Here is a 27,270-nt window from a genome sequence, read left to right as displayed (position 1 = left end):
TGCAATGGCACTCATGTTTGAACACTGGAAATGGGGGGTGGGGGATGATAACCAGCATGTTGAATTGTGCCCAGAAGCCACCTGGAAGCCAATGCAACTGGAAGGAGCCACCTGGAAGCCAGCCCAGAAGCCACCTGGAAGCCAATGCAGCTGCATTCTGGCCAGCCGAGGTTTCCAGGGACCCTTCAAAGGCATCCCCGTGAAGAGCGTGTTGCAGTAATCCAAGCTGGGTGTAGCAAAGGCCTCTGCGGCCTCCGGAGGCTTCCTAGTTCCAGAGCAGAACTGCAGCCCGCTCCAACGCATTTCAAGGGAGGTTCCAGGCCTGGCGTCAGCACTCAGCACCCTCCGGCGGCTGCCAGGGCCCTGGACTGCCTGCCAGGGCCGCTACGGATGCCTTGCCCGGGTTCCCCTTTGAAGGAGGCTTTCTCACAGCCTGCAGGTGACCGTTAATTACCCACAATGCACCGGAGCACCTGTGCTCCATCAGGGGCCTTGTGAGCGGCTTAAATGGTGGTTTCCTGGCCCAGCCACCCAGGGCATACCAGAGTACCGGTGCTGTTGCTCCCCGCCACCAGCTAAGCCTGCCAGGCGGCCCACTGACCCAGGAGGGTCCCCCCAGATGGCACTCTCCGGAGGGCTACTGCATACCTGGAGGTCGGGCACATAAAAGCTGTGCGCCAGAGGCTTTTGGGTCTGTGGGCAGAATCACAAAGCCATTCCGCTGCATTTCAGTGGCCGTACTCCCTCGCTCATTTCAAGATGTCTCTGCAGACTTATTCCATTCGTATATATTTGGAAACATGCGTTTACGGCAATGCAAGCGTATCGTTCCCAGTGACCACGGTACAAGCCATTCTGTTTGGGGGAAGAAAGACACATTCACATTGAATCTGGCTTCTGCTTTCTTTCCACAACAGTGGAGACCTTCGTCCCTTTCTCCCCGGTTGGGATGGGCACAGGTGGGGCAGAGGTGGGGGGCCCCTCCTCCTCCAGCCCACCTCCATTCGTGGATTTCTTTCTAAGCCTGCCACCTTTAAGCACCCACCCAGTGGGCAAGGCTGAACTAACAGGAAATTCACCAAAATAGGAAATTCAGTATTTCACCAAAAGAAGTCAGAAGTTTTATTGGGTACAATGCGCAATACAAGGACAGCAGAAAAAATAATAATAAAGCAAATGAGGATAAGAATAACTGAACAAAAGTCTAGCAATTGCTACCAGGGTCTCTTTCATATCACGTCCCAGAATCCTCCTGATCTTCCTGAATCATCCTGAGTCGTTGCAAGACCCACAGCATTCGCGTACGATCGCAGTTCACAGGAACCAGAGCGCAACGAGTCCAGCGGTCCTTTGTCCTGCACCAGCAGAGACAGAAAAGGAGGGAGAGAAAGAAAAGGCGCGTTGGCGCATATGGCAGCGTTATGCTGTCATGACATTCATTAGGGCTGGATGGAAACGTCTGTGCCACGTTCTTCCACGCTTGAATTCTGAAGTTCTTTCTGTCCTGAATATGAAGGAGTTTGCGAACTCGGGTGAATTCCTATCAAAACTGAACTGAAATTAAAGTCTCTGCACTGGCCCAATGAAATAAGTACCACTATTCCAAGCATGGAGGGACCATGTTGTGCCTGCCATGTAGCTGTTGAAAGATGAGCAGCCTGTCAGAAAAAAGAGGTGGGGACCCTAGTTCAGCACTAAAATTGGGATAGACTCAGGGATTCAAACCCAGAGCTAAGCGCACCAAGCTGGGCCTGGATGGAGGAATATGTCACACTCTCCATTTCTCCCACATTCGAATGTTTTTTTTAAAAATCTCAACTTCTTTCCATCCCACATATGAAGGAACGTATGAATTGTGGAAATTCTGATGAATACTGGCCTGAAACGAAATGCTCAGCCATCTCAGGCATTCATAGCAGTGTAGCAGTTCATACGATTCTCCAGCGCCCCTTTCCAGCAAAGAGAGAAAAGAAAAAGACTATCTGCTGTATATGGAAGCGTAAGGCTGGGGAGACATTTCCCACATTCCCAGCAATTACGGGTGGGTCATTTTTGTCCCGTGCGACAAAAGAGGTGGTATTTCTGCTTAACGCATTTCTATTCTTTCTTGCCTCTATGGGCTCTCTTCTGGTGTCGAGTAAGCAGTGATTTCTGAGAAAAACATTTCGCACATGTCAAGCATTTAAAGGGTCGTTCTCCTGTGTGGACCCTCTGATGGATTACAAGAGTCTGCTTCTGAGCAAAAGATTTGCCACACTCCAAGCATTTGTGTTGTTTCTCTCCTGTGTGGACTCTCTGGTGGGCAATGAGGGTTGAGCTTTGAGAAAAACATTTGCCACACTCCAAACATTTATGGGGTTTCTCTCCTGTGTGGACTCTCTGGTGTGTTTGAAGCTGTGAACTCTGCGAAAAACATTTGCCACACTCCAAACATTTATGAGGTTTCTCCCCTGTGTGGACTCTCTGGTGCAACACAAGGCCATCTTTCCGGGAAAAACGTTTCCCACACTCCAAACATTCATGAGGTCTCACTTTTTTGTGGATTCTTCTGTGGCTCCCAAGATCTGATTGATGAGCAAACAATTTCCCACACTCCAAGCATTTATACTGTTTCACTCCTGTGTGGACCCGCTGATGTTTATCATGGTTTGATTTCTCTGCAAAACATTTCCCACACTCCATGCATTTGTACGTCCTCGCTCCTGTATGGATACTCCGGTGTGTCACAAGGGCTGTCTCATGACTAAAGCATTCCTCACACTCCCAACATTGATATACTTTCTCTTTTATGTGAACTCTCTGATGTGTTCGAAGGTTTCCCATCTGTGAAAAACATTTCCCACACTCCAAACATTTATGTGGTTTCTCTCCTGTGTGAATAGTTTGGTGCCTAAGAAGGTGGGATTTCTCCTGAAAACATTTGCCACACTCCAAACATTTATGTCGTTTCTCTCCCGTGTGGACTCTCTGGTGTGTTTGGAGCTGTGAACTCTGGGAAAAACATTTCCCACAGACCAAACATTTATGCAGTTTCTCTCCTGTGTGGTTTCTCTGGTGTTTCAAAAGAGTGTCTTTCCTGGAAAAGCATTTCCCACAGTCCAAACATTTATGTGGTTTCTCTCCAGTGTGGATTCTCTGGTGTTTCAAAAGAGTGCCTTTCCTGGAAAAGCATTTCCCACAATCCAAACATTCATGAGATTTGCCACACTCCAACAATTTATGTGGTTTCTCCCTTGTGTGGATTCTCTGGTGGAACACAAGATTGTCTTTCCGGGAAAAACATTTCCCACACTCCAAGCATTCATGAGGTTTCTCTCCTGTATGGATTCTTTGGTGTCCCTTATAACTTGACAGATGAGCAAATGATCTTCCACAGTCCAAACATTTATATGGTTTCTCTCCTGTGTGGATTTTCTTATGTGTAATAAGGTGTGATGAGACAGTAAATGATTTCCCACAATCTGTACATTCATATGGCCTCACTCCTGTATGTATTCTCTGGTGTATAGTAAGGTCTGATTTGCTGGCAAAAGATTTCCCACAATCCAAACACTTGTATGGCTTTTCTCCTGTGTGGACTCTATGGTGACGCCGAAGGTGTTGCTTCTGGGAAAAGCATTTCTCACAATCCATGCATTGGTAGGGTTTCTCTCCTGTGTGGATTCTCTGATGGATTGCAAGGTATGATTGTCCTGTAAAAGATTTCCCACACTCCAGACATTTATAGGGTCTCTCCCCACTGTGCAACGTCTGATGCAACACAAGTTGTGAACGTTCACCAAAACATTTCCCGCATTCCGAGCATTCATAGGGTTTCTCCCCTGTATGGATTCTCTGATGTCTCACAAGGCTTTTTTTCCAGGGAAAACATTTCCCACACTCCAAGCACTTGTGGGGCTTTTCTCCCGCATGGGTCCTCTGATGGCACATCAGTCCTGAACGCTGACGGAAACATTTTCCGCACTCCAAGCATTTGTAGGCTTTTACTCCCTTATGAACTTTCTCATGGATCCACAGCTGTGCGTTTTGAGCAAAACATTTCCCACACTCCCAGCATTTATACGGTTTCTCTCCTGTGTGAAGTCTCTCATGGATTACGAGGCCAGATTTTTGAGCAAATGATTTGTCACATGCCAAACACTGATAAGGCCTTTCTCCGGTATGGGTTTGTTGATGGTGCATCAGTTGTGGTCGTCGGGAAAAGCATTTCCCACACTCACTGCATTTGTAGAGTCTCTCTTCTGTGTGGACTCTCTGGTGTACATGAAGGTGTGAATTCCGGGCAAAGGTTGTCCCACATTCATCATATTTGTAGGGTTTCTCTCCTGTATGGATTCTCCGACGGATTGCAAGGTGTGATCCAGAAGCAAAACCTTTCCCGGACACAAGACATTTATACGGGGACTTTCCCTTGTGGCCCCTGCAATGGATCACGAAGACGGAATGCTGAGCAAACATTTTCCCACAGTCTGAACATTTATAGGGACTCTCCCCCTTATGAGTTCGCTGATGGCTGACAAGTTGAGACCTTTGAGAAAAACATCCCTTGCACTCCAAGCATTTGTAGGGTCTGTCTCCTGTGTGGACTCTCTGGTGTTCGCACAGCTCTGATCTCTGAGGAAAACTTTTCCTGCACTCCAAGCATTTGAAGGGTTTCTCTCCTGTGTGGATTCTCTGATGAATTACAAGTTGTGATCCCTTACCAAAACGTTTTCCACACTCCCAACATCTGTAGGGTCTAAGTGTTGAGTGGACTCTTAGGTGTTTCACAAAATCTGATACTAGAGGAAAACATTTCCCACACTCCAAGCATGTGTATGATTTATGTCCTGCATGGAGCTTCCGGTGGATCAAAAGGACAGATCGATGAGCAAACGATTTCCCGCACTCTGAGCAATCATGGCGTCTTTGTCGCCCACGTGTTTGGCTGCTGCTGCCAAGTTCTGAACTTTGACCACAACTTTCCCCACACTCTGAGCTTTCCTGGGGCTCCTCTCTTGCGTGGATTCTCTGGTGCGCAGCAAGAGACAATCTGAGGGCAAAACATCGGCCGCACTCTGGGCAGAAGTGTGTTTTCCAGAAATGACCTGTTGGGAGGAAAAAACGGGTGAGGGGGAAACAAGATTTGCTCCTGAATCTGGCAGAGGAGGAACCTCGGAAAATACACAGAATGACGGCTTGATTAGGAGCTACACAAGATAAGGACCTGTTGCTGTCCCTGATCTCTTTCCCCCTCCACCCCGTGAAACATGTCGGCTCCAGCTTTGGGGGTCTCTTGGGCAAGAGGCCCTAAGGAGGTCTCTTCCTCCTCCCTACAGTCACCCTCTTCCTCCCCCTCTGACCCCCCCCCCCCCCGCTGCTCAGAGAGAAAGGGCAGGTGAGAAAGCACCTGGTGTTCCTTCTGCTCACACCATCCCTAGCTTCCTCGCGCTCCGCCTGTGGACCAGGAGCACAGAGTACCAAAGAATCGTTGGAAGAGGAGTCAGAAGTTGTCGCCACATCTCGTGACGGGCAATTCCGCGCCTGGCGTGAAAGAATGCTTCCCTTCTTCTGTCTGCCAATCCGGTTGCCAGAGTCACCCCGTCCTAACACTGGCTGTAGATGGCTTAGGGCCCAGGGAGCTGAAGGGCCGTCTTTCCCAATGTGCGTCTGCCACGGACTGGGACCTGGGGGAGCAGGATCTCCTCTGCATACTGGTGGCAACGTACCCCAGGACTAGAGACCCAGGGATGTGAACGGGATGTTAAACGTCACGGGGGACAGAGTCCAGCCTTGACGGACACTGCAGCACTGGCTGAGCGTCACACAGGACTCCCCCGACATCGTCTGAAACGGGTGTCGAAGCCAGCAAGCAAGGGAGCCACTGAAAGACGGCGCCGCTCGAGCCCCTCCCCAGCAGGCGGTCCAGAAGGACTCCACGGTCGACAGTACGGAATGGCGCTGAGAGGTCCAGCACAAACAACAGGGACATATTCTCCCTGTGTGTTTAACTGATTGATTAATACTTTTACATCCCGCCTTTTTCCTCCAAGGAACACAGGGGGGCTGACACGGTCCTCCTCCTCTCCATTTTACCCGCACAACAGCCCTACGAGGTAGGCTGGGCTGAGAGTCAGTGACTGGCCCAAAGTCCCCCAGTGAGCTTCATGGTCAAGTGGGGACTAGAACCCGCATCTCCCGAGTCCCAGTCCAGCGCTCCAACCACTACACCACACTGCTTCTCCGGGCGTACATCACCTATCAGGCAAACAAATCTCTGTCATTCCCAAACCGGGGCCTGAAGCTGGCCTGAAAAGGGTCTAGATCACCTCCTCCAGCCGGTTGCCCTCCAAGCCTGTCGGGGGTATAGTGCAGCACATCTGAGGGAGGCCGGTCTATACCACCTCCTTCATGCAGAAACCCCCCTGGAGCTGAGATGCCATCAGACGCTCAAGTACCTCTCTCAAAAATGGGGAATGGGGGACTGGTCAGAAACTACCCAACATGGTGCCACCCAAACAGGCTTTCCTCAGTCAAGGCTTCACAACAGCCCTCTTCAGGCTGGGTGACGTTCTGCCTTCCTCCAAGGACACGTTTCCCATGCTCTGTAGCCCAACCAGCCCCCCACAAACTGCTTTCGTCAGCCAGGAAGGGCAAGGATGAAGCCTACGTGTGGACGGCCTTATTACCAAGGATCTTGTCCACATTCCCGGGCTGTACAGATTGAAACAGATCCATTCCAAAGGGACAAGCAGGAGCGCCAAAGGTACATCGTTCAGATCTGCTAGCCTTGTGGCATCTAAGTCTGAACAGATGCGAGCGACATCTAGCAAAGCCACACAGCGGACAACTGGGTCCCCTTCCTCAGCTCTCCCCGCTCCCTGATGTAGCGGAGCTTTCAATGGTTGGAGTGGCTCTGTGCAGTGGCAGAAAAGTACAAGCTCTTTGCTAAGAAAGGAAATAGCGATGTGAGAAATGGGCCTGAAGATCGAAAGGGCTGAATCGTCGTCAGGGAAGAACTTAATGTTCCCGGACTTGTTAGAGACGCCACCCCCTCTTCAATCATCCTAGAGATGATCAGAAGGAACCAAAGGTCAAGGGGGCAGGATGGCTGAGCCGGGGGGAGGGAAGGCTTAGCAGGGTAGGAACCTAAGAGGAGCCCTACTGGATCAGACCAAAACACCATCTTATCCGCCATCCTCTTTCCAAAAGGGCAGAAGGAAGGTTACGGGAGATAGGGTGGTTGAGTTAGCAGGAGAACTGCCCTTCGGGATGAAATGACCGGGAACGTTGCTTTGCCGTTTCTCAGCAGGAGGTGAGAGAAGCCCGATGGATTCTTTGCTACACCTCGAGCTCCTTACCTGAGCTGCTGTCGGACTTGGTGAACTCTGTTCCCTCCGAGCGCTGCAGACTGGGCAGGCACGGCTCTTCCTCTCGCTCCAGCCGGGAGACAAGGTCAGGCTTGGGCACTGCTGATCCCACGTGGGAAAGAGGAGAGAACAAGGAAACGTCAGGAGGAATTCAGTCTGAAGGCCCAAACCATCCCTGACAGATACTCCTCCGAAGCCCTCTCAGACCATTTTGCAGGAGGAGAGAGATCTGTACTGAAAGATCCTGGGGCGGTGTGAGCAGACGGAGCGGGAGAATAGCCCTGACTTGACAGGTCCTCCTCCCCCTTGGCCCCATACCAAAGGGATCCCGGAAGCAGGCCAGAGGGCAGGGGCAGCACAAGATCTCCTGCCAGCCCTGGCAGGAGGACACACGCTGCCCCCTCCCATCCCAGCTGCCTCGCTCCTGGAGGGAGGCGCCCTGACCCTCCAGGGCACCTCCCCGCCTGGGACCTTTTGTTTTTATCTGCTGCCTTTCTAACAGGAGGCCGCAGTGCCAAGCCATTCCCATCAGACATCCTCCACACTCTCCCGGCTCATCGCCCCAGTGAGGAAGGAAGCTCCTTACCCAGCAACGAGGCCACGATCCCATAATTCTCCAGCGTGACCTCCTTGTACAGGGCTCTTTGGTCTGCATCCAGCAGGGCCCACTCCTCCTCGGTGAAACGCACAGCCACCTCCTCGAAGGCCACCGGCCCCTGCAAGCACATAAGAGCCCTCTCTCAGTCTCCGCTACCCAGAAACCCTCTCCACAGTTCGATCACACAGCCTAACGGGGGGGAAAGTGATGGACTTGCAAGAACACAAGAGCCCCGCTGGGCCAGTCAAGGGCCCGTCTGGTCCAGTTTCCTGATTCCCACAGCGGCCGGCCAGAGGCCTCCGGGAAGCCCAGGAGTAGAACACGGGCGCCACAGACCTTTCCCACTGTTGCTCCCCGACGACTGTGCCCAGGTGATGATGATGATGATGATGATGATTTAATTTATTAATCGCCCATCTGGCTGGTCACCCAGCCACTCTGGGCGATGTACAACATATGATAAAACAGTTTAAAACAATAAAATTCTACAATAAAAACATTTTCTAAAATACCCTAACCCACCCCAAATGCCTGCCTGAACAGCCACGTTTTTAATGCACGACGGAAGCTCATTAAAGAGGGGGCATGACGGAGTTCCCTAGGGAGGGAGTTCCACAGAGTGGGGGCCACCACAGAAAAGGCCCTCTCCCTCGTCCCCACCAGTCTAGCTGTCCTGGCTGATGGGACAGAGAGAAGGCCATCCGAGGCTGATCTTGTTAAGCGGCCTGTCTGGTGCTGCTGGAGGTGCTCCTTAAGATAGGCTGGGCCGGAACCATATAGGGTTTTAAAGGTCAAAACCAACACCTTGAATTTGCCCCGGAAAACAACTGGTAACCAGTGCAACTTCTTCAGCACTGGAGTGATGTGATCTCGCCGGCGGCTGCCTTTAATCAGGCGAGCCGCCGCATTCTGTACCAGCTGCAGCTTCCGAACCATCTTCAAGGGTAACCCCATGTAGAGCGCATTACAGTAGTCTAAACGAGAGGAGACCAGGGCATGTACTACCGATTGGAGCAGATGGTCGGGAAGGAAGGGGCGCAGCCGCCGTATCAGATGGAGTTGATACAGTGCTGTCCGGCTCACAGCTGACACCTGAGCCTCCATGGACAGCTGGGAGTCCAAAATGACCCCCAGGCTGCCGACCTGGTCTTCCAAGGGTAGCCGTACCCCATTCAACACCAGATCAACATCCCCTAGCCTCCTCTTGTCTCCCACCAAAAGTACCTCGGTCTTGTCAGGGTTCAGCTTTAGCCTATTCCTCCCCATCCAGCCACTCACCGTCTCCAGACATTTGGACAGGGATTCTACGGCCAACCTTGGTGAAGATTTGAATGAGAGGTAGAGCTGCGTGTCATCCGCATATTGATGACACTGCACCCCAAACCTCCTGATGATAGCCCCCAGCGGCTTCACATAGATGTTAAATAGCATGGGGGAGAGGATGGAACCCTGTGGCACCCCACAAGTGAGTGGCCACGGGTCCGAAACCTCCTCTCCCAATGCTACCCTCTGGTACCTGCTGGAGAGGAAGGACCGGAACCACCGCAATACGGTGTCCCCAATGCCCAGCCCCTCCAGGCGGTCCAGGAGGATACCGTGGTCAACGGTATCAAAAGCCGCTGAGAGGTCAAGGAGAACAAGGAAGGAGCATTCACCCCTATCCAGAGCCCTCCTCATATCATCTACCAAGGCGACCAAGGCCGTTTCTATCCCATGCCCAAGCCTGAAGCCCGACTGAAATGGGTCTAGATAATCAGTTTCTTCCAAGTGTGCCTTCAGCTGCACTGCCACCACCCGCTCAATCACCTTGCCCAAAAATGGCAGATTTGAGACTGGGCGAAAGTTGTTCAGAATATGAGGATCCAAGGAGGGTTTCTTTAAGAGCGGTCTTATCACTGCCTCCTTGAGGGCTGATGGCATCACTCCCTCCTCAAGGGAGGCGTTCACCACCGCCCTGATCCCCTCACCCAGTCTCTTTCTGCAGCTCATCCATGCTCTCGAAACACGGACATTAAAAAATTCTAATATTTAATTAGCACCAAACCACATACTTATTAGATTTGTATACTGCCCAGCTGGGAAATGCCCGACTGGCATATTAAGCTAGCCTTACAGGACTCTCAGAATTATAGAATAGTAGGGTTGGAAGGGGCCTACAAGACCATCGAGTCCAATCCCCTGCTCAATGCAGGAATCCAAGTCAGAGCATCCCCGACGGATGGCTGTCCAGCCTCCTCTTCAATGCCTCCAGTGCGGGAGAGCCCACTGCCTCCCTAGGTAATTGGTTGACTCGGGACCACAGTCAGGACCCACCAAAATGGCAGAATGTCATGAGCAAGCTTTTGAGTTCTTCAGAACGCTTCGCCACGCTGCATGTTAAGCAAACGATGGGGCCCGAGGGGTGGGGAGAAAAGCTGGCTTGATATTGAAGCCACAAACTGTGCATTGAGTCACAGCCTGAAGGTGGAACGTAGAAGATTCCAGACACAGGCTGCCAGCCCAAAGTCGCTTACTACGGAGTAGGTCCCGTTGAACTCAGTGGAACCTACTTCTGACTAAACAGGCAGACGCTTGCAGTATGAACCGGGTTAGGCTCGAGTTGCAGCCCTCTGCTTGCAACTAGGGTGAAAATAAAGAAGTCCAGCATCGACCTGGATCCATGTCCAGCATTAAGCAAAGCAGGCAGGTCCCTTTGCCAGGCGAAGGAGAGAGCAGAAGCCATCTCCTTCGATTTTACCCGGCCCGAGGCAGCTGTTCTGCCCCTCTGGCAGCTGCCCTACTCTGGGGGACAAGGAGGAGGCCCTGTGCTGCCCCCGCAGCTGGGGAAGGAGGCACGAGTGAGCAGGCGGGGCTCCTGTCCTCCCCACCCTGCTCGCCCCTGTGGCTGGGGAGGAAGACGCAAGCAGAGCAGCGTGGCGGGTGGGTGCGGGAGGAAAAGGCGGCAGCGGCACGGCGGGAGGGGGGGTGTAGGAGCATGGCTGGCTGGGCGGGAGCTTCGGGGGGAGCAAAACAAATTGCCGCTCTTCCCACTCCGCACAGGTTCACGCGGGGGCTTCCTCTCGCTTTGTTATAGGGCCGGCCCTGATTTTACTGCTGAAAGAATGCTTTCTTTTCTCTCTCTGTATCTCGTTTTTGCACGTGAGCATTTTTATATGGTGCACCTGGGACTTTTAGGCTGTAATTCTGTACCCAATTACCCGACAGGAGGTTCCCCTGAACGCAGTGGGACTTGCTTCTGAGCAGACATGCATAGCATTGTGCTGTCAGCCAAATTATTCCACATCACTTTACCTGATGCTTTTCCTGGCCTTGTTCACTCAGCTTCTTCTTCTTGGCATGTCTTTTTCCACTTCTCTTTCTCTGTATGAAACAGGAGAAGAATCTTCTCAATAAAAAGTACAGGAGGAAAGAAGGGGGAGGGGGGGAGAATTGTGTCTCAGGGGACAAAACTCTGGAAAAAGACTACGCTGGAGAGGTGGGCTTGGAGGCGGGAGACCCCAGTTTAAATTCTTGCTCAGCCCACAAGGCTCCCTGGGTTGCCTTGGGCCAGGCACCACCCTCAGCCTAATGTCAAAGTATCTATATCATTAATTTTTACATTAAAACCTTTACAACAAAAGCGAACAATGAGTGGAGGAGAGAGAATTCATTAGATGTGGCACATTTCATTTCTGACCTCAATTTATACTGTTCCACACACGGCCCGGTGGTTCCCTTCCACTATCCTTCTTTCGGACGTAATCAATAAAGCAGCACCATGAGCCATGGGAGGAGTCCATTCCTGCTCCCCTCGAAGCATTTCTACTTGACTGGGGAGTTTCTCGGCTGACATCATATTCCAGAGCTGAGAACAGAAGAGCCCTGCTGGATCACACCAAGGTCCATCTGGTCCAGCATTCTGTTCACGCAGCGGCCCGGGGCATCACTGGTTTCAAAATGACATGTCGCAGTTGTCTGTATTTTAGCCAGTGAAATACGATCCTGTCACAACAAGCGATCCATGCTCCAGCTACGTGTGGTTTGACTGTTGTCTCCGGCGGTGACTGTCGCGTAGAGGGTGCATGGTGGGAGAATGTCACTGGGCCAGTCAGGGGCTGTTGTATGCTCAGTGTCAGGGCTCTTGAAAGTGAGAGGATTTTTGATTATCCCAAGACATTAACAGGATTTGATCATCCGAGGAAAGGCATTTTGGCCTGGTTCACTTCGGCCTAAATCAAGGGTCAAAGTCTCCAGGTCCCAAGAGCCAACGGAGAAAGGAGCTTAGTAGGGTTGCTCAAGAAGTCTGAGAAATATGCCAAATGTTTCCTGATTTTCCCCTTACTGTTAGAATTTGCTGTTCCTGCAGTTAGAAGTTGCTGCTTGCTAATCAACGGTTTCTGTAAGCGTTGCAAAGTCTGTACTCATTTCGGAGTCATCATATGAGGAGGAATAATCTTGAGTAATGACATAGGCTAATAGTATGCTGTGCTGTGATTGGCCATTGGGCTACAGAACGATTGGACGACTGGCCTTTGGGCTGTCTCCTATCTAAGGTATGTGTGTTTGTTAGAAGAAGGTTGTTGTTCCCACCTGTTGGCGATCAGCCTTCGTGCACGAAGACAGGAGTGCTTAACTCAGCCTCACCTCCAGCCTCATTCCTTATTGAGCGGGGAACCCTTCACGAGTCTATTAGCTTTTATAATAGACTTTCATTGCTTTTTTCCATTTATAAGGATCTGCAAAGAGCATTGTTATCTTTCTTATGGTGCGATTCCTGTACGAGGACCAGCTGAGGCTTTTCCCCCTTTAATAAGGAGAAAGCTAGGGAACCGTCCTGCTCTCTCCCCTCCTGACCAAACCCACAGGGACCTTCCAGAGAGAATCTCCTACCTGAGCCGACTGCGCTTTAGTCCTTTCCCCCCTTCTTCCGGAAGGAGGGGAGGGTGATCCGAATTGAAGCGCCATTCTGCGGTGGGCGAAATCAAGGGGAGAGCGTTTCAGAAAAACACCCACCTTCACATCATATCAAGTCTTTAGAACCGGACCCGAGTCAACGGTTGGCTGGAGATGGGCAAGACACCACTGCTTCCCCCACTCTGATGCTTCAGGGGAAATAGAGGAAACCATCCCAGGACAGTCCAGTAGTCCATCTAGGCCAGGGGTGCAACATGGGCAGCCATTTCTGGCGGCCCACAAGACCCCCCCCCCATGTGCACTGCTGTGGCGGCACTGCCTGGGGTTTGCTGTGCCAGCGCCACCCAGAGAAGCCCTTCCCTTTTCTCCGATCTCTGAGGAGAGATCAGGGATCAGGAAGGATCCCCTTGCTAGCGCCAGCAAGAGAAACCCCAGGCTTGGGTGTTGGTGTGTGCGGCCCCCGGCACCGCCTGGTGCGCTCTCAGGGCCAAAAGGTTTGTGCACCAGTGATCTAGGTCACGACTGTCCGTTCTGACTTGGGGAGGGTCTCCAGCCGAGGGCCCCCCCTCCCGTCACCTGATCCTTTGGCCTGGAGATGTGCAGAAAACTGGAGAAAGAGCCATTCACAGATCCCAGAGGGCACAAAAGAAAATGACGGGAGGACAGCAGTGCAATGATGCCTTCCCTGGGGCCCTAGAAGACACCGGGGAAGTTTCCCTCTGCCCTTTCTGCACAGCCGCCCCACTCCCCCATTGTGTGTGGCACACGTTCCCTTTAGAGCCAAGCCACAAGGGACTCCCCAGCTCAAACAGTCATGGCGAGGCACAACGTCACACCGAGGTGCATTTCAAAAATATACAACCCGGTGCCGGCAGAGAGAGGCGCCGTCGCTCAGCAGCGGTTGCTCAGCAGCGGTGGTGGCAGGATGGGAGCTGGGAGGGCGCTCTCGTCTTGGTTCCCGTCCTGCCACCCCCCCACCTGCATCTCTCCCTGCAAGGCCGTGCAGCAGCCCCCCGTGCGTGCCTTCCTTGAAAGGAGAGCGCGAGGGTTGAGAACAGCCGAGCACAGTGAGACCATACTTTATGTAGTATTTATTTATTTCATTTATAAATAAATAAATACTTTATGTAGTATTTATTTATTTCATTTCTATACCTCCAATAGCCCAAGCTCTCAGGGCGGTTCACTGCAAACAGGGGAGGCCCTGAAATTTCAGTTGCAGAGTTTTGATCTGCACGTGCCGGTCACCAGCAACAGGTTCGATCTGGGGGAAAGCTCAATAAATATTTCCCGATGGCACAAGAAAAGCCTCACCTGGAAGCACCGCTAATCTACAACAGGCCGGAGGCTTGAAATAAAAAGGTTTCGCTTTCTGCATGAATCTACCCGACTCTGAAGCGGGGGAGATAAATAATCGAAACAGACTGAGCAGGGGGTTGGGCGCGATGGCCTCGTAGGTCCCTCCCAACCCTTCTATTCTAGATGCTGACGCCGACTGTCTCGGCCTTTGTGCATTTCACAACTCCGGTCCGCGGCAGGGAGCAAAGCGGGTCCGCACCCAGCTCCGAGGCTGCGCTCCTGTCCCGGGGGCTCTCTGGTGGGGCTTTCCGCCCTCACACGCCGCCCCCCTTTTCAGACGTGGAGCATACTGGGGCGCTGACACGCAGCTTGTAGGGGCGCTGCCATGGTCACCCGCGGCTGCCCCGCCCCCTCTGGGCGCAACCTAGCGCGCGGGTGGACGGGGGAAAGCCTGCGGCCCCCGCGCTCCCCGCGGGAGCGGAGCTGCAGGGCTCCGTTCGGCCTAACCAGGCACCGCGTCGCGCCCCCCCGCAGACCCCCGGCTCACCCGTCGCGCACCGGCCTCCGCGCCGCGCGCTCCGGCTCTCGCGACTGGGAGGAGCGCCCGGCCCCGGCCCCGCCCCCGCCGCAGCCCCTCCTTCGCCGGGCTCCCGGGCTTCCTGGAGCAGGAGAGACGGTGCCGGCTCCCAACTGCAGGGGCGCCGCGCGCAGCGGGCCAGGACCTGCGGGGAGGAGCGGGGCCGGCGGCGCCGCAGGGCTCCGGGCAGCGCGTCCGAGCCAGGCCGGGGGAGCCACGCCGGGGGCCCCGCATCCCGAGCAGGGCCGCACGCCTGCGTTCCCGGAGGAGCGACGCGGCGGCCGCGAGGCCCGCGGAGAGCGGCCGGAAGTGGGACCCGGAGCGAGGGTCGGGCACGGCCTTCCTCTTCCCTGCGCGGCGGCTCCTGGAGTCGAAGCCCCATTGCCCAGCAGCCAGCCCCGCGGCTCCCCGCGGGCGTGCTCCTCTCGGCCCCGCTGCTCCCCGCTGCTCCCCGCGGGCGTGCTCCTCTCGGCCCCGCTGCTCCCCGCGGGCGTGCTCCTCTCGGCCCCGCTGCTCCCCGCGGGCGTGCTCCTCTCGGCCCCGCTGCTCCCCGCGGGCGTGCTCCTCTCGGCCCCGCTGCTCCCCGCGGGCGTGCTCCTCTCGGCCCCGCTGCTCCCCGCGGGCGTGCTCCTCTCGGCCCCGCTGCTCCCCGCTGCTCCCCGCGGGCGTGCTCCTCTCGGCCCCGCTGCTCCCCGCGGGCGTGCTCCTCTCGGCCCCGCTGCTCCCCGCGGGCGTGCTCCTCTCGGCCCCGCTGCTCCCCGCTGCTCCCCGCGGGCGTGCTCCTCTCGGCCCCGCTGCTCCCCGCGGGCGTGCTCCTCTCGGCCCCGCTGCTCCCCGCGGGCGTGCTCCTCTCGGCCCCGCTGCTCCCCGCGGGCGTGCTCCTCTCGGCCCCGCTGCTCCCCGCGGGCGTGCTCCTCTCGGCCCCGCTGCTCCCCGCGGCTCCCCGCGGGCGTGCTCCTCTCGGCCCCGCTGCTCCCCGCGGGCGTGCTCCTCTCGGCCCCGCTGCTCCCCGCTGCTCCCCGCGGGCGTGCTCCTCTCGGCCCCGCTGCTCCCCGCGGGCGTGCTCCTCTCGGCCCCGCTGCTCCCCGCTGCTCCCCGCGGGCGTGCTCCTCTCGGCCCCGCTGCTCCCCGCGGGCGTGCTCCTCTCGGCCCCGCTGCTCCCCGCGGGCGTGCTCCTCTCGGCCCCGCTGCTCCCCGCTGCTCCCCGCGGGCGTGCTCCTCTCGGCCCCGCTGCTCCCCGCGGGCATGCTCCTCTCGGCCCCGCTGCTCCCCGCGGGCGTGCTCCTCTCGGCCCCGCTGCTCCCCGCGGCTCCCCGCGGGCGTGCTCCTCTCGGCCCCGCTGCTCCCCGCGGCTCCCCGCGGGCGTGCTCCTCTCGGCCCCGCTGCTCCCCGCTGCTCCCCGCGGGCGTGCTCCTCTCGGCCCCGCTGCTCCCCGCGGGCGTGCTCCTCTCGGCCCCGCTGCTCCCCGCTGCTCCCCGCGGGCGTGCTCCTCTCGGCCCCACTGCTCCCCGCTGCTCCCCGCGGGCGTGCTCCTCTCGGCCCCGCTGCTCCCCGCTGCTCCCCGCGGGCGTGCTCCACTCGGCCCCGCTGCTCCCCGCGGGCGTGCTCCTCTCAGCGCCGTGCCGCGAGCGTGACGGCCTGGCTGCCGCGTTATGTGGCCTCCTTCCTTTTCAGGGCCTGAATCTTCAGCGGCATCTCAAAGTAAAATAGGTCGCATTTCAAAACAAAACTCCCAGGCGCTGCTTCAGCGCGCCAGCCCTCAGGACCCAGAGTCCACTTCACAGGATGCAGCGGGTGTTATTAGCAGCTGACAGGGCACAGAGATGCACGCAGCCTGCTCTGCAGCGGCCCCGCCTTCTGGAACGCTCCTGTGGCCGGAGAGGCGGACACCGGCAACCTGCAGATGCCTCTGGAAGATGCACCTCTTAGGCTTTCCCTGACCTGTAACTGCCCGGCTCGGTTTTACTGTTTCTGCAGTGTGCTGAATGTATTTATTATGTCGCAGTTTGTATATGGGCGTTTATACTGTGTTTTATGCATTCTTTATATAAATCATATTAAGCAGTATATAAGTAGTTTAACCCCTTCATGGATCACTGCCTTGTTGTGGCGAAGGGGCTTGCGTAACTCAGTGAAGCCATAAGCTATGCCGTGCAGGGCCACCCAAGACGGACAGGTCATGGCAGAGAGTTCTGACAAAATGTGGTCCACTGGAGAAGGAAATGGCAACCCACTCCAGTATTCTTGCCAAGAAAACCCCATGGAATGTATCACAAGGCTAAAAGAGATGACGCCGGAAGATGAGCCCCTCAGGTCGGAAGGTGTCCAGTATACTACTGGGGAAGAGCAGAGGGTATTTCCAAGTAGCGCCAGAAAGAGTGAAGCGGCTGGGCCAAACCCGAAAGGACACTCAGCTGTGGATGTGTCTGGCGGTGAAAAGAAAATCCGATGCTGTAAAGAACAATATTGTTTAGGAACCTGGAATGTCAGATCAATGAATCAAGGTAAGCTGGAGGTGGTCAAACATGAGATGGCAAGATTGAACATCGACATCTTGGGAATCAGCGAACTAAAATGGACAGGCATGGGCGAATTTAATTCAGGTGACCATCATATCTACTATTGTGGGCAAGAATCCCTTAGAAGAAATGGAGTAGCACTCATAGTCAACAAAAGGGTGGGAAAAGCAGTACTGGGGTACAGTCTTAAAAATGATAGAATGATCTCAGTACGAATTCAAGGCAAACCATTCAACATCACAGTAATTCAAGTCTATGCCCCAACCACTGAGGCCGAAGAAGCTGAGGTTGATCGGTTCTATGAAGACCTACAACACCTTCTAGAACTAACACCAAAAAAAGATGTCCTCTTCATCATAGGGGATTGGAATGCTAAAGTAGGAAGTCAAGAAATCACCGGGATAACAGGCAGGCATGGCCTTGGTGTACAAAATGAAGCAGGACAAAAGCTAATAGAGTTTTGCCAAGAGAACACGCTGATCATAGCAAACACTCTTTTCCAACAGCACAAGAGGCGACTCTACACATGGACCTCACCAGATGGTCAGTATCGAAATCAGATTGATTATGTCCTTTGCAGCCAAAGATGGAGAAGCTCCATACAGTCAGTAAAAACAAGACCTGGAGCTGACTGTGGCTCAGGTCATGAGCTGCTTCTTGCAAAATTTCGGCTTAAATTGAAGAACGTCGGGAAAACCACTAAACCGTTCAGGTATGACCTAAATCATATCCCTGATGAATATACAGTGGAGGTGAGGAATAGATTTCAGGGATTAGACCTGATAGACAGAGTGCCTGAGGAACTATGGACGGAGGTCCGTAACATTGTTCAGGAGGCAGCAACGAAATCCGTCCCAAAGAAAAAGAAATGCAAGAAAGCCAAGTGGCTGTCTGATGAGGCTTTACAAGTAGCTCACGAAAGAAAGGAAGCGAAAAGCAAGGGAGAAAGAGGAAGATATACCCAACTGAATGCAGAGTTCCAGAGAATAGCAAGGAGAGACAAGAAGGCCTTCTTAAATGAACAATGCAAAGAAATTGAGGAAAACAACAGAATGGGAAAGACTAGAGATCTCTTCAAGAAAATTGGAGATCTCAAGGGAACGTTTTGTGCAAAGATGGGCATGATAAAGGACAAAGAAGGCAGGGACCTAACAGAAGCAGATGAGATTAAGAAGAGGTGGCAAGAATACACAGAAGAACTATACAGGAAAGATCTGAATGTCCCTGATAGCCATGATAGTGCGGTCACTGAACTTGAGCCGGACATCCTAGAGAGTGAAGTCAAGTGGGCCTTAGGAAGCATTAGTAACAACAAAGCTAGCGGAGATGACAGTATTCCAGCTGAGCTATTTAAAATCCTAAAAGATGATGCTGTTAAAGTGCTGCATTCAATATGCCAACAAATCTGGAACACTCAACAGTGGCCACAAGACTGGAAAAGGTCAGTTTACATTCCAATTCCAAAGAAGGGCAACGCCAAAGAGTGTTCAAACTACCGCACCATTGGGCTCATTTCACATGCCAGCAAGGTGATGCTCAAAATCCTACAAGCTAGGCTTCAGCAGTATGCGAACCGAGAACTACCGGAAGTACAAGCTGGGTTTCGAAGAGGCAGAGGAACTAGAGATCAAATCGCCAACATTCGCTGCATCATGGAGAAAGCAAGAGAATTCCAGAAAAACGTCTATTTCTGCTTCACTGACTACGCTAAAGCCTTTGATTGTGTGGATCACAACAAACTGTGGCAAATTCTTAAAGTGATGGGAGTACCAGACCACCTTACCTGTCTCCTGAGAAACCTGTACGAGGGTCAAGAAGCAACAGTAAGAACCAGACATGGAACAACCGAGTGGTTCAAAATTGGGAAAGGAGTACGACAAGGCTGCATATTGTCACCCTGCTTATTTAACTTATATGCAGAGTGAATCATGAGAAATGCCGGGTTGGATGAATCAGAGGTCGGAATTAAGCTTGCTGGGAGAATTATCAACAACCTCCGATATGCAGACGATACCACCCTAATGGCAGAAAGCGAAGAGGATCTAAAGAGCCTCTTGTTGAGGGTGAAAGAGGAGAGTGCAAATGTTGGTTTGAAACTCAACATTAAAAAAACTAAGATCATGGCATCTGGCCCCATCACTTCCTGGCATATAGAAGGGGAAGAAATGGAAGCAGTGACAGATTTTACTTTCTTGGGCTCCAAGATCACCGCAGACGGTGACTGTAGCCATGAAATTAAAAGACGCTTGCTCCTTGGGAGGAAAGCTATGGCCAACCTAGACAGCATAGTAAGAAGCAGAGACATCACCTTGCCGACAAAGGTCCGTCTAATCAAAGCTATGGTTTTCCCAGTAGTAATGTATGGCTGTGAGAGCTGGACTATAAGGAAGGCTGAGCGCTGAAGAATTGATGCTTTCGAACTGTGGTGCTGGAGAAGACTCTTACGAGTCCCCTGGACTGCAAGGAGGTCAAATCAGTCCATCCTAAAAGAAATCAACCCTGAGTGCTCATTGGAAGGACAGATACTGAAGCTGAAGCTCCAATATTTTGGCCACCTAATGCGAAGAGAAAACTCCCTGGAAAAGACCCTGATGCTGGGAAAGACTGAAGGCCAAAGGAGAAGGGGACGGCAGAGGATGAGATGGCTAGATAGCATCACGGATGCAATGAATATGAACTTGAGCACGCTCCGGGAGAGAGCGCAGGACAGGAAGGCCTGGCGTGCTATGGTCCATGGGGTCACGAAGAGTCGGACACGACTGAACGACTGAACAACAACAAACCTGGTACACGAAAGCAAAGTGCTGAAACTCAGGACACTGGGGGGGTGATGGGCATCACCTTATACTTGCATTTGTTTTCAGGCAGCCATTAATCTTCGGGGAGGCGGTGGGGTGATTTGCAGGACTTCAAAGGCAAGCTTCCCAGTTTGTTTGTATTTGTAAATCCCAAGCTTAAAACAGGACACGATGAGGTACAGGGCAGCCAAATTTTTGCTTTGGCACAGGCAACAAATAACTCGGGTCAGCTTTCTTCGCTGGGGTCTCAAACAGGAAAACAGTCTTAATTTAAAGTTGTAACATCACTGACAGCATCAGCCAGCCAGCTACACAGATTTCACTGTTTTTTAAGACAGTTGCTCCAATATCTTATTTTTTTCTCAATCAGGTTGGGTCTCCCAGCTTACACAGTTTATTGCAGCTTCCAGGAGCATGGTAGTAGCGTAATTTTGGCTTGGCCAGGAACATGCTGTCTGGTTTCTCGGTCTCTTCAGCACACACACTTAGGCAGTGTAACACTGGACACTTAAATCAGTGAGATTTCTTCATTGCAGGGAATCCCACGGCAAAAGCTTAATGGTTATGCTCTTCAGAAATCATATAGCTGATGGTCTACAGGCTCTATGAAATTCTAGGACAGTTCAAAGCTAAACATGGCTACCTTGACAGAGATCTTCATCATGGTCTCTCCGCTTCATTCTGCCTTGGGACCGTCCTATGGGCATGGCACACTTTCCACTCGAGGAGGGGTCTAGCCTGTGCCCTGGGGGCTGATTCTTCACCTTTATTTTCTATTTTGCCTTCATCTTCTGGGTCTTCATTTTCAGTTTTCATTTCTTAGGGATTTCATCTCAATTAGGCGAGGTGATGATGTTGCACAACTCAGAACGTTGTGGGCAATTCTCCTGCTGCCCTCCCGGCGCACTAGGCTAACGGTTACTTCTTCAGCTTATTACCTGGGATAAAGTAGCCACAATACTGTAATAGTTCTTTAAGATAAAGAAAATGTAACTAGAAAGAGAAAAAGAGCCTATCCCAAATGTGCGTCATTGGGACTAGTGTAGGGCAGAAAAGTTTAAGTAAGTGAGTTTAACTTGCAAAAAGACAAGGCTGGTGCATAGAGCGGAAAGTTTTATATAAAAAGTTTGAAACGTGATCGGCAATACAGGCAGATCAGCAAAAGAGAGAAAAAGCAAGAAAGGGAGAGAGGTTTCTCTCTCCCAACACACAAGCGGGGCTAAAGCGCCTCACCCAGTATCAAACCCTGCTGTTAGAAGCCATGACAGCAAGTATGAAAAAGTCAGTTAATATAACCAAAGTGTCTAAAGTGCTGCAAGGTGCCACCGAAGCCCCCAGAGCGTACTTGGAGAGTCTTTTAAATGCCTATTGCCAGTATGCCCCCTCGACCCAGAGGCCCAAGAAAACGTAGACAAAGAAATGAAAAAGACCCGGCAGAGGCAGAAGATTCTTAAGAAAAAACCAGTGTGCCCAGTGCGGACAAGATGGACATTGGTGGCGTAAATGCCCAAATGAAATAAATCAAATACAAGAAAGAGAAAACCAAAGTGGCCAGAACGGGCGAGGGAGGAGACAGCTTAGTTAGCAACCAAACTGGAAAGCAGGGGTCTATAAAAATGTATAAAGAAGCCCCCTTCATTAAAGTGGCTAAAGCCAAAAGTCTTAAATAAAACAGACCGGGCCCCCTTAATCTCAGCCCCGGGAAGCCCCTAGTCACTGCCACTGAGAGGGGCCATGACATTGACTTCATAATTGACACTGGAGCTGCATCAAGAGCAAGCAAACGTTAGCCTTAAACAAGAAGTCCAAACACTGAGCAAAGTTCTTCAAGCCCAGCATCGCTTTGTCTTAGAAAATAAGCCCCAATTCCCATTACAGAGATTCATCCTTTCCAACCAGGAGATAAAGTATGAGTTAAAGAGGGAAAAATTACCCTTTGACTCCCAGATGGAGAAGACCAAAAACTGTTATACTTTCCACCCCCAGAGCTATGAACTTGTGTACATTAAACACGAGTCAAGAGAGCGAAAGGAGGGGAATGGACTGTAAACAGACATCCTAAAAATCCTTTAAAAATCATTCTAAAAAAGCAGTAAGAAGACTCAGGCTAGACCTTACTGCGGACACACCCTGCGTACGGTCAGACCTGCAACTGGAGAATTAAAAAAGGGGACTAGACCCTACTGCAGCTTGCCAGGTGAATAGCTGCCCGGCGTACGGTCAGATCCCAAAGAAGATCAAACATGCGTGTTGTAGTGTTAGTAGTGTTGCATTGTGTTTCCTTAATAAGGTGCAAAAAGGGGGGCCTGCCCCTGGAGAAGGTAGTTTGTCCCAGCAATTTGCTGATAATTACTGGCTTCACTTGGCTAACATCACTGGGATAAAGTATTTTTGTTTACCAAAAGATATACCTGCAAACAGGCTTATTAGCTCTTGCCTAATACCTGTCTATAGACATCCTGGGAAAATTAAAAAAGATACCATGTTAAGAGTTTATGGTGTAAGTTTAACTTACTCCCAAAATGCTGATTGGAGCGTGGTTGCAAAGATCCTACCCCCTACAGAATTTACGCACCCCCATTGTTGCTAAAACAAATGCTACATGTGCGCGAATGCCCAATTGTCAAAAATCTTCCGGAAAATGTAAAGCCATCCCTGGTCCCGCCCTTCCACTGTAATAAAATTCAAAATATATCTTTTAATGAGGCCCACATACTTTTGCCTCATGGATAGTTTTAGACATGTGGTTCCCGCACTTGGTCATTTATTCCTGCCAACTTGTCGGATAACCAACCATGTTGCCTCAGTCGCCTAGTGCCATTCCTTCCCCCGTGGCCTAAAAAAATCCGTCAACAGCAGCCTCGAGCACTGCAACTGACTGAAGATTGTAATAGTCATGTGCAGCTATACTCTGACTCGGAAAAATTGGCCTTAGCAATGTCACTGGTTGGGGTTCCAGGTTTAGCCTTGGTTGATGGTCTGGAGATCAACCGGTTAGCTTGCAGCTTAGCCAAAAGCATAAATGCCACCTCATGAGCATTGTCATTGTTAAATAAAGAGTTGCGTGATCTAAGAGGTGCGGTTCTAGAAAATAGAGCTAGTATAGATTACCTCTTCCTTCTTCATCATTTGGGTTGTGAGACACACCAAAAGCTCTGTTGCTTTAACTTAACTGATAATGGCAATGCTGTAGATGAACAGATCAACAAACTGCACCAAATAGTCGCTGACATCAAAATAGAGCAACATAATTGGCTCGACTGGTTGACCTCTTGGCTTCCAGATCTCAGCTGGCTCAAAGCATTATTTGTTCTGATTTTACCAGTAGCAGTGGTAGGGGTACTGTTATGCCTCTGCATCCCCTGGTTTATGCGTTGCTTAAACAATCTGTTTATTGCCTCAGCCACAAAAACAGCCGCCCGCTATGCTTTAATAGCTCAACAAGATATTAAATAAGAAAGTTGCCATAAAAATCCCGTGTTATGCCTTGCCAACCGAGATGTCTACTTGTGTAATGAAATGCTATAATTGTAATAAAATTATGCATTTAAGGGGGGAATGTAGCAGCCATGTCGGGGGTCAGACTAAGTGGTCTCATGTTCTTGCTGAGCTAGCATAGTTTGGCAGGAACAGCAATGTAGAGACTTCCCCTGTCAGCAAGCCGAATTGCACAACACAGTCATGATTTTGCCTTTTTGCTTACTGCAAGACTGTATCCTTGTTCTCAAGATAGAATGTCCTATGGCCCATTTCCTGTACTATAAACAACTGTACCAACTGTAAAACCACAGGAGAGGGAGTGGAAGAAAGGGTCGCTTGTGTGTCATCATCTCTATAAAAGTAATGTGTGGCTATGCCTCGGGGCTTTTGGCTCTTTGGAAAAGATTCCAGCCTTAAGCCCGCGCGTTAAATAAAGAATACTCATTTTTCTTTACTCCGTGGTCTCTCTGACTCTGATTTCTGCTACAGGATGAAATGGATCATCTAGACCAGCTTTCCCCAACCTGGTCCCTGCAGCAGTGGGAGACTGCATCTCCCACACACCCTGAGGGCAACCGGTTGGAGAAGGGTGATCTGGACCATTCCAGTCCAGCTTCAGGCCTGGGTCACACCAGTAGGAAACGTACAAGGAAACTGACACGGGGAGACCCACACAGCTTTGCTTGCCTGGTGGGTGATGTACACTTGGAGAGGCAGTGCAGTGCAGTGGTTAGAGCGTTGGACTGGGACTCGGGAGATCCGGGTTCTAGTCCCTAGTCGACCATGAAGCTCACTGGGGGACTTCGGGCCAGTCACTGACTCTCAGCCCAGCCTACCTCACAGGGCTGTTGTTGTGAGGATAAAAATGGAGGAGGAGGAGGACCATGCAAGCCACCTTGGGTTCCGTGGAGGAAAAAGGCGGGATATAAATGTGTTAATTAAACAGGGGGAATATGCCTCTATATGCCCCTGTTCATTCTGCTGCACCGCTCAGTGCCATTCCAAGAGTCAATCAGACAAGAGTGTGATTGTAGGGAGGAGGAAGAGGCCCCCCTAGGGCCTCTTGCCCAAGAGACCCCCAAAGCTGGAGCCGACATGTTTCGCGCGTTTTCACCAAAAGTTTTCCCACATTCTGAGCATTCATAGGGCTTTTCTCCTGTGTGGATTCTCTGATGTCGCTCAACGCTTTTTTGTCCAGGGAAAACATTTCCCACACTCCAAGCATTTGTAAGCTTTTCTCCCACATGGGTCCTCTGAAGGCACATCAGTCCTGAACGCTGACGGAAACATTTCCCACACTCCAAGCATGTGTATGATTTATCTCCGGCATGGAGCTTCCAGTGGATCAAAAGGACAGATCGATGAGCAAATGATTTCCCACACTCTGAGCATTTATGGCGTCTTGGTCCCCTTCGTGTTTGGCGGTTGCTCCCACGTTCTGAACTTTGACCACAACTTTCCCCACACTCTGAGCTTTCCTGGGGCTCCTCTCTTGTGTGGATTCTCTGGTGTGCAGCAAGAGACAATTTGTGGGCAAAACATCGGCCGCACTCTGGGCAGAAGTGTGTTTTCCAGAAATGACCTGCTGGGAGGAAGAAACGGGTGAGGGGGAAACAAGATTTGCTCCTGAATCTGGCAGAGGAGGAACCTCAGAAAATACATGGAATGACGGCTTGATTAGGAGCTACACAAGATAAGGAGCTGTTGCTGCCCCCGATCTCTTTCCCCCTCCACCCCGTGAAACATGTCGGCTCCAACTTTGGGGGTCTCTTGGGCAAGAGGCCCTAGGGGGGTCTCTTCCTCCTCCCGACAGTCACACTCTTCCTCCCCCTCTGACCCCCCCCCGGCTGCTCAGAGAGAAAGGGCAGGTGAGAAAGCACCTGGTGTTCCTTCTGCTCACACCATCCCTAGCTTCCTCGTGCTCCGCCTGTGGACCAGGAGCACAGAGTACCAAAGAATCGTTGGAAGAGGAGTCAGAAGTTGTCGCCACATCTCGTGATGGGCAATTCCGCGCTTGGCGTGAAAGAATGCTTCCCTTCTTCTCTCTGCCAATCCGGTTGCCAGAGTCACCCTGTCCTAACACTGGCTGTAGATGGCTTAGGGCCCAGGGAGCTGAAGGGCCGTCTTTCCCAACGTGCGTCTGCCACGGACTGGGACCTGGGGGAGCAGGATCTCCTCTGCATACTGGTGGCAAGATACCCCAGGACTAAAGACCCAGGAATGTGAACGGGATGTTAAATGTCATGGGGGACAGTATCGAAGCTTGGGGGGCACCATGAACCACTGGCTGAGCGTCACACAGGGCCCCCCCGGCATCGTCTGAAACAGACCCCGAAGCCAGCAAGCCAGCCCTCGGAAGGTGCCGCCGCTCAAGCCCCTCCCCACCAGACGGGCCAGGAGGACACCACGGTCGATGGTACGGAATGGTGCTGAGCGGTGCAGCAGAATGAATAGGGGCATATAGAGGCATATTCCCCCTGTTTAATTAACACATTCTTGTGTTACCCACCAGAGAGTCCACACAGGAGAGAAACCCCATACATGTTTGGAGTGTGGCAAAGGTTTTCAGGAGAAATCCTGCCTTCTTAGACACCAAACTATTCATACAGGAGAGAGACAACAGAAATCCTTGGAGTGTGGCAAATCTCATGAATGTTTGGACTGTGGGAAATGCTTTTCCAGGAAAGAAACTCTTTTGAAACACCAGGCAGTCCACACAGGAGAGAAACCACATAAATGTTTGGAGTGTGGCAAATGTTTTTCACAAATGGGAAACCTTCAAAACCACCACAGAGTCCACACAGCAGAAAAGCCATACAAGTGTTTGGATTGTGGGAAATCTTTTGCCAGCAAATCAGACCTTACTAAACACCAGAGAATACATACAGGAGTGAGGCCGTATGAATGTGCAGATTGTGGGAAATCGTTTACTGTCTCATCATACCTTATTACACATAAGAAAATCCACACAAGAGAGAAACCATATAAATGTTTGGACTGTGGAAGATCATTTGCTCATCAATCAAGCCTTAAGGGACACCAAAGAATCCATACAGGAGAGAGACCTCATGAATGCTTGGAGTGTGGGAAACGTTTTTCCCGGAAGGACAGTCTTGTGTTGCACCAGAGAGTCCACACAGGAGAGAAACCCCATATGTCTGGAGTGTGGCAAACGTTTTCAGGAGAAATCCCGCCGCCTTAGACATCAAACTATTCACACGGGAGAGAGACAACAGAAATGCTTGGAGTGTGGCAAATCTATTGCTCGGAAGGAAACTCTTCTAACCCATCAGAGGGTCCTCACAGGAGAAAGACCCTTTAAAAGCTTGACATGTGCAAATTCTTTTTCTCGGAAATCACGCCTTACTAGACACCAGAAGAGAGCCCATAGAGGCGAGGAAGAATAGAAATGTGTTAAGCAGAAATACCGGCTGTTTTGTCACACAGGACAAAAAAGACCCACCCATAATTGCTGGGGACGTGGGAAATGTCTCCCCAACCTTATGCTTCCATATACAGTAGATAGTCATTTTCTTTTCTCTCTTTGCTGAAGAATGAGAAAGGGGCACTGGAAAATCCTTTGAACTGCTATACTGCTATGATTGCCTGGGATGGCTGAGAATTTCGTTTCAGGCCAGTATTCATCAGTAGTGCTTGCACCTGTCATATTACCTCACTGCTATGCCTGAATAACATACAGTCCGGGCCAGAAATACTGGAACAAGGAGAACTGTTTTGGCAGTTGGCCTCCGTACAC

General features: G+C 51.8%; 1 protein-coding gene and 1 pseudogene across 1 annotated transcript; one reads left to right on the top strand and one right to left on the bottom strand.

The window, feature by feature from the left end:
* Window positions 1–1,098: 1,098 nt before the first annotated feature.
* LOC146356053 (uncharacterized) lies at window positions 1,099–15,098 on the bottom strand. Its single transcript, XM_084830006.1, has 7 exons — window positions 14,831–15,098; window positions 14,687–14,798; window positions 12,817–12,892; window positions 11,239–11,307; window positions 7,936–8,065; window positions 7,341–7,451; window positions 1,099–5,087 (listed from the first exon to the last, which is right to left on the bottom strand). Exons 1-7 carry the CDS (start codon window positions 15,096–15,098, stop codon window positions 2,098–2,100), a joined length of 3,756 nt encoding a protein of 1,251 aa, XP_084686132.1. The 3' UTR covers window positions 1,099–2,097.
* A 10,915-nt stretch (window positions 15,099–26,013) lies between these two features.
* On the top strand, window positions 26,014–26,920 carry LOC146356052 (uncharacterized; annotated as a pseudogene).
* Window positions 26,921–27,270: the final 350 nt, after the last annotated feature.

The sequence above is a fragment of the Heloderma suspectum genome, chromosome 2 (genome assembly GCF_057233095.1).
Source record: "Heloderma suspectum isolate Gila_16-S chromosome 2, 16-S_ref, whole genome shotgun sequence".
Lineage (NCBI taxonomy): Eukaryota > Metazoa > Chordata > Lepidosauria > Squamata > Helodermatidae > Heloderma > Heloderma suspectum.
This window is presented reverse-complemented; position numbering and strand designations above follow the sequence as displayed.

What these genes read in the sequence shown, in the direction of transcription:
- LOC146356053 (XM_084830006.1), bottom strand. Translation starts at nt 15,098, where the DNA reads ATGGGGCTTCGACTCCAGGAGCCGCCGCGCAGGGAAGAGGAAGGCCGT. An exon ending in CTAAAGCGCAGTCGGCTCAG is followed by an intron (nt 11,308 to 12,816) that starts GTAGGAGATTCT and finishes TGTTTCATACAG; the next exon opens with AGAAAGAGAAGTGGAAAAAG. An exon ending in CAAGTCCGACAGCAGCTCAG is followed by an intron (nt 5,088 to 7,340) that starts GTAAGGAGCTCG and finishes TCCTCCCAACAG; the next exon opens with GTCATTTCTGGAAAACACAC.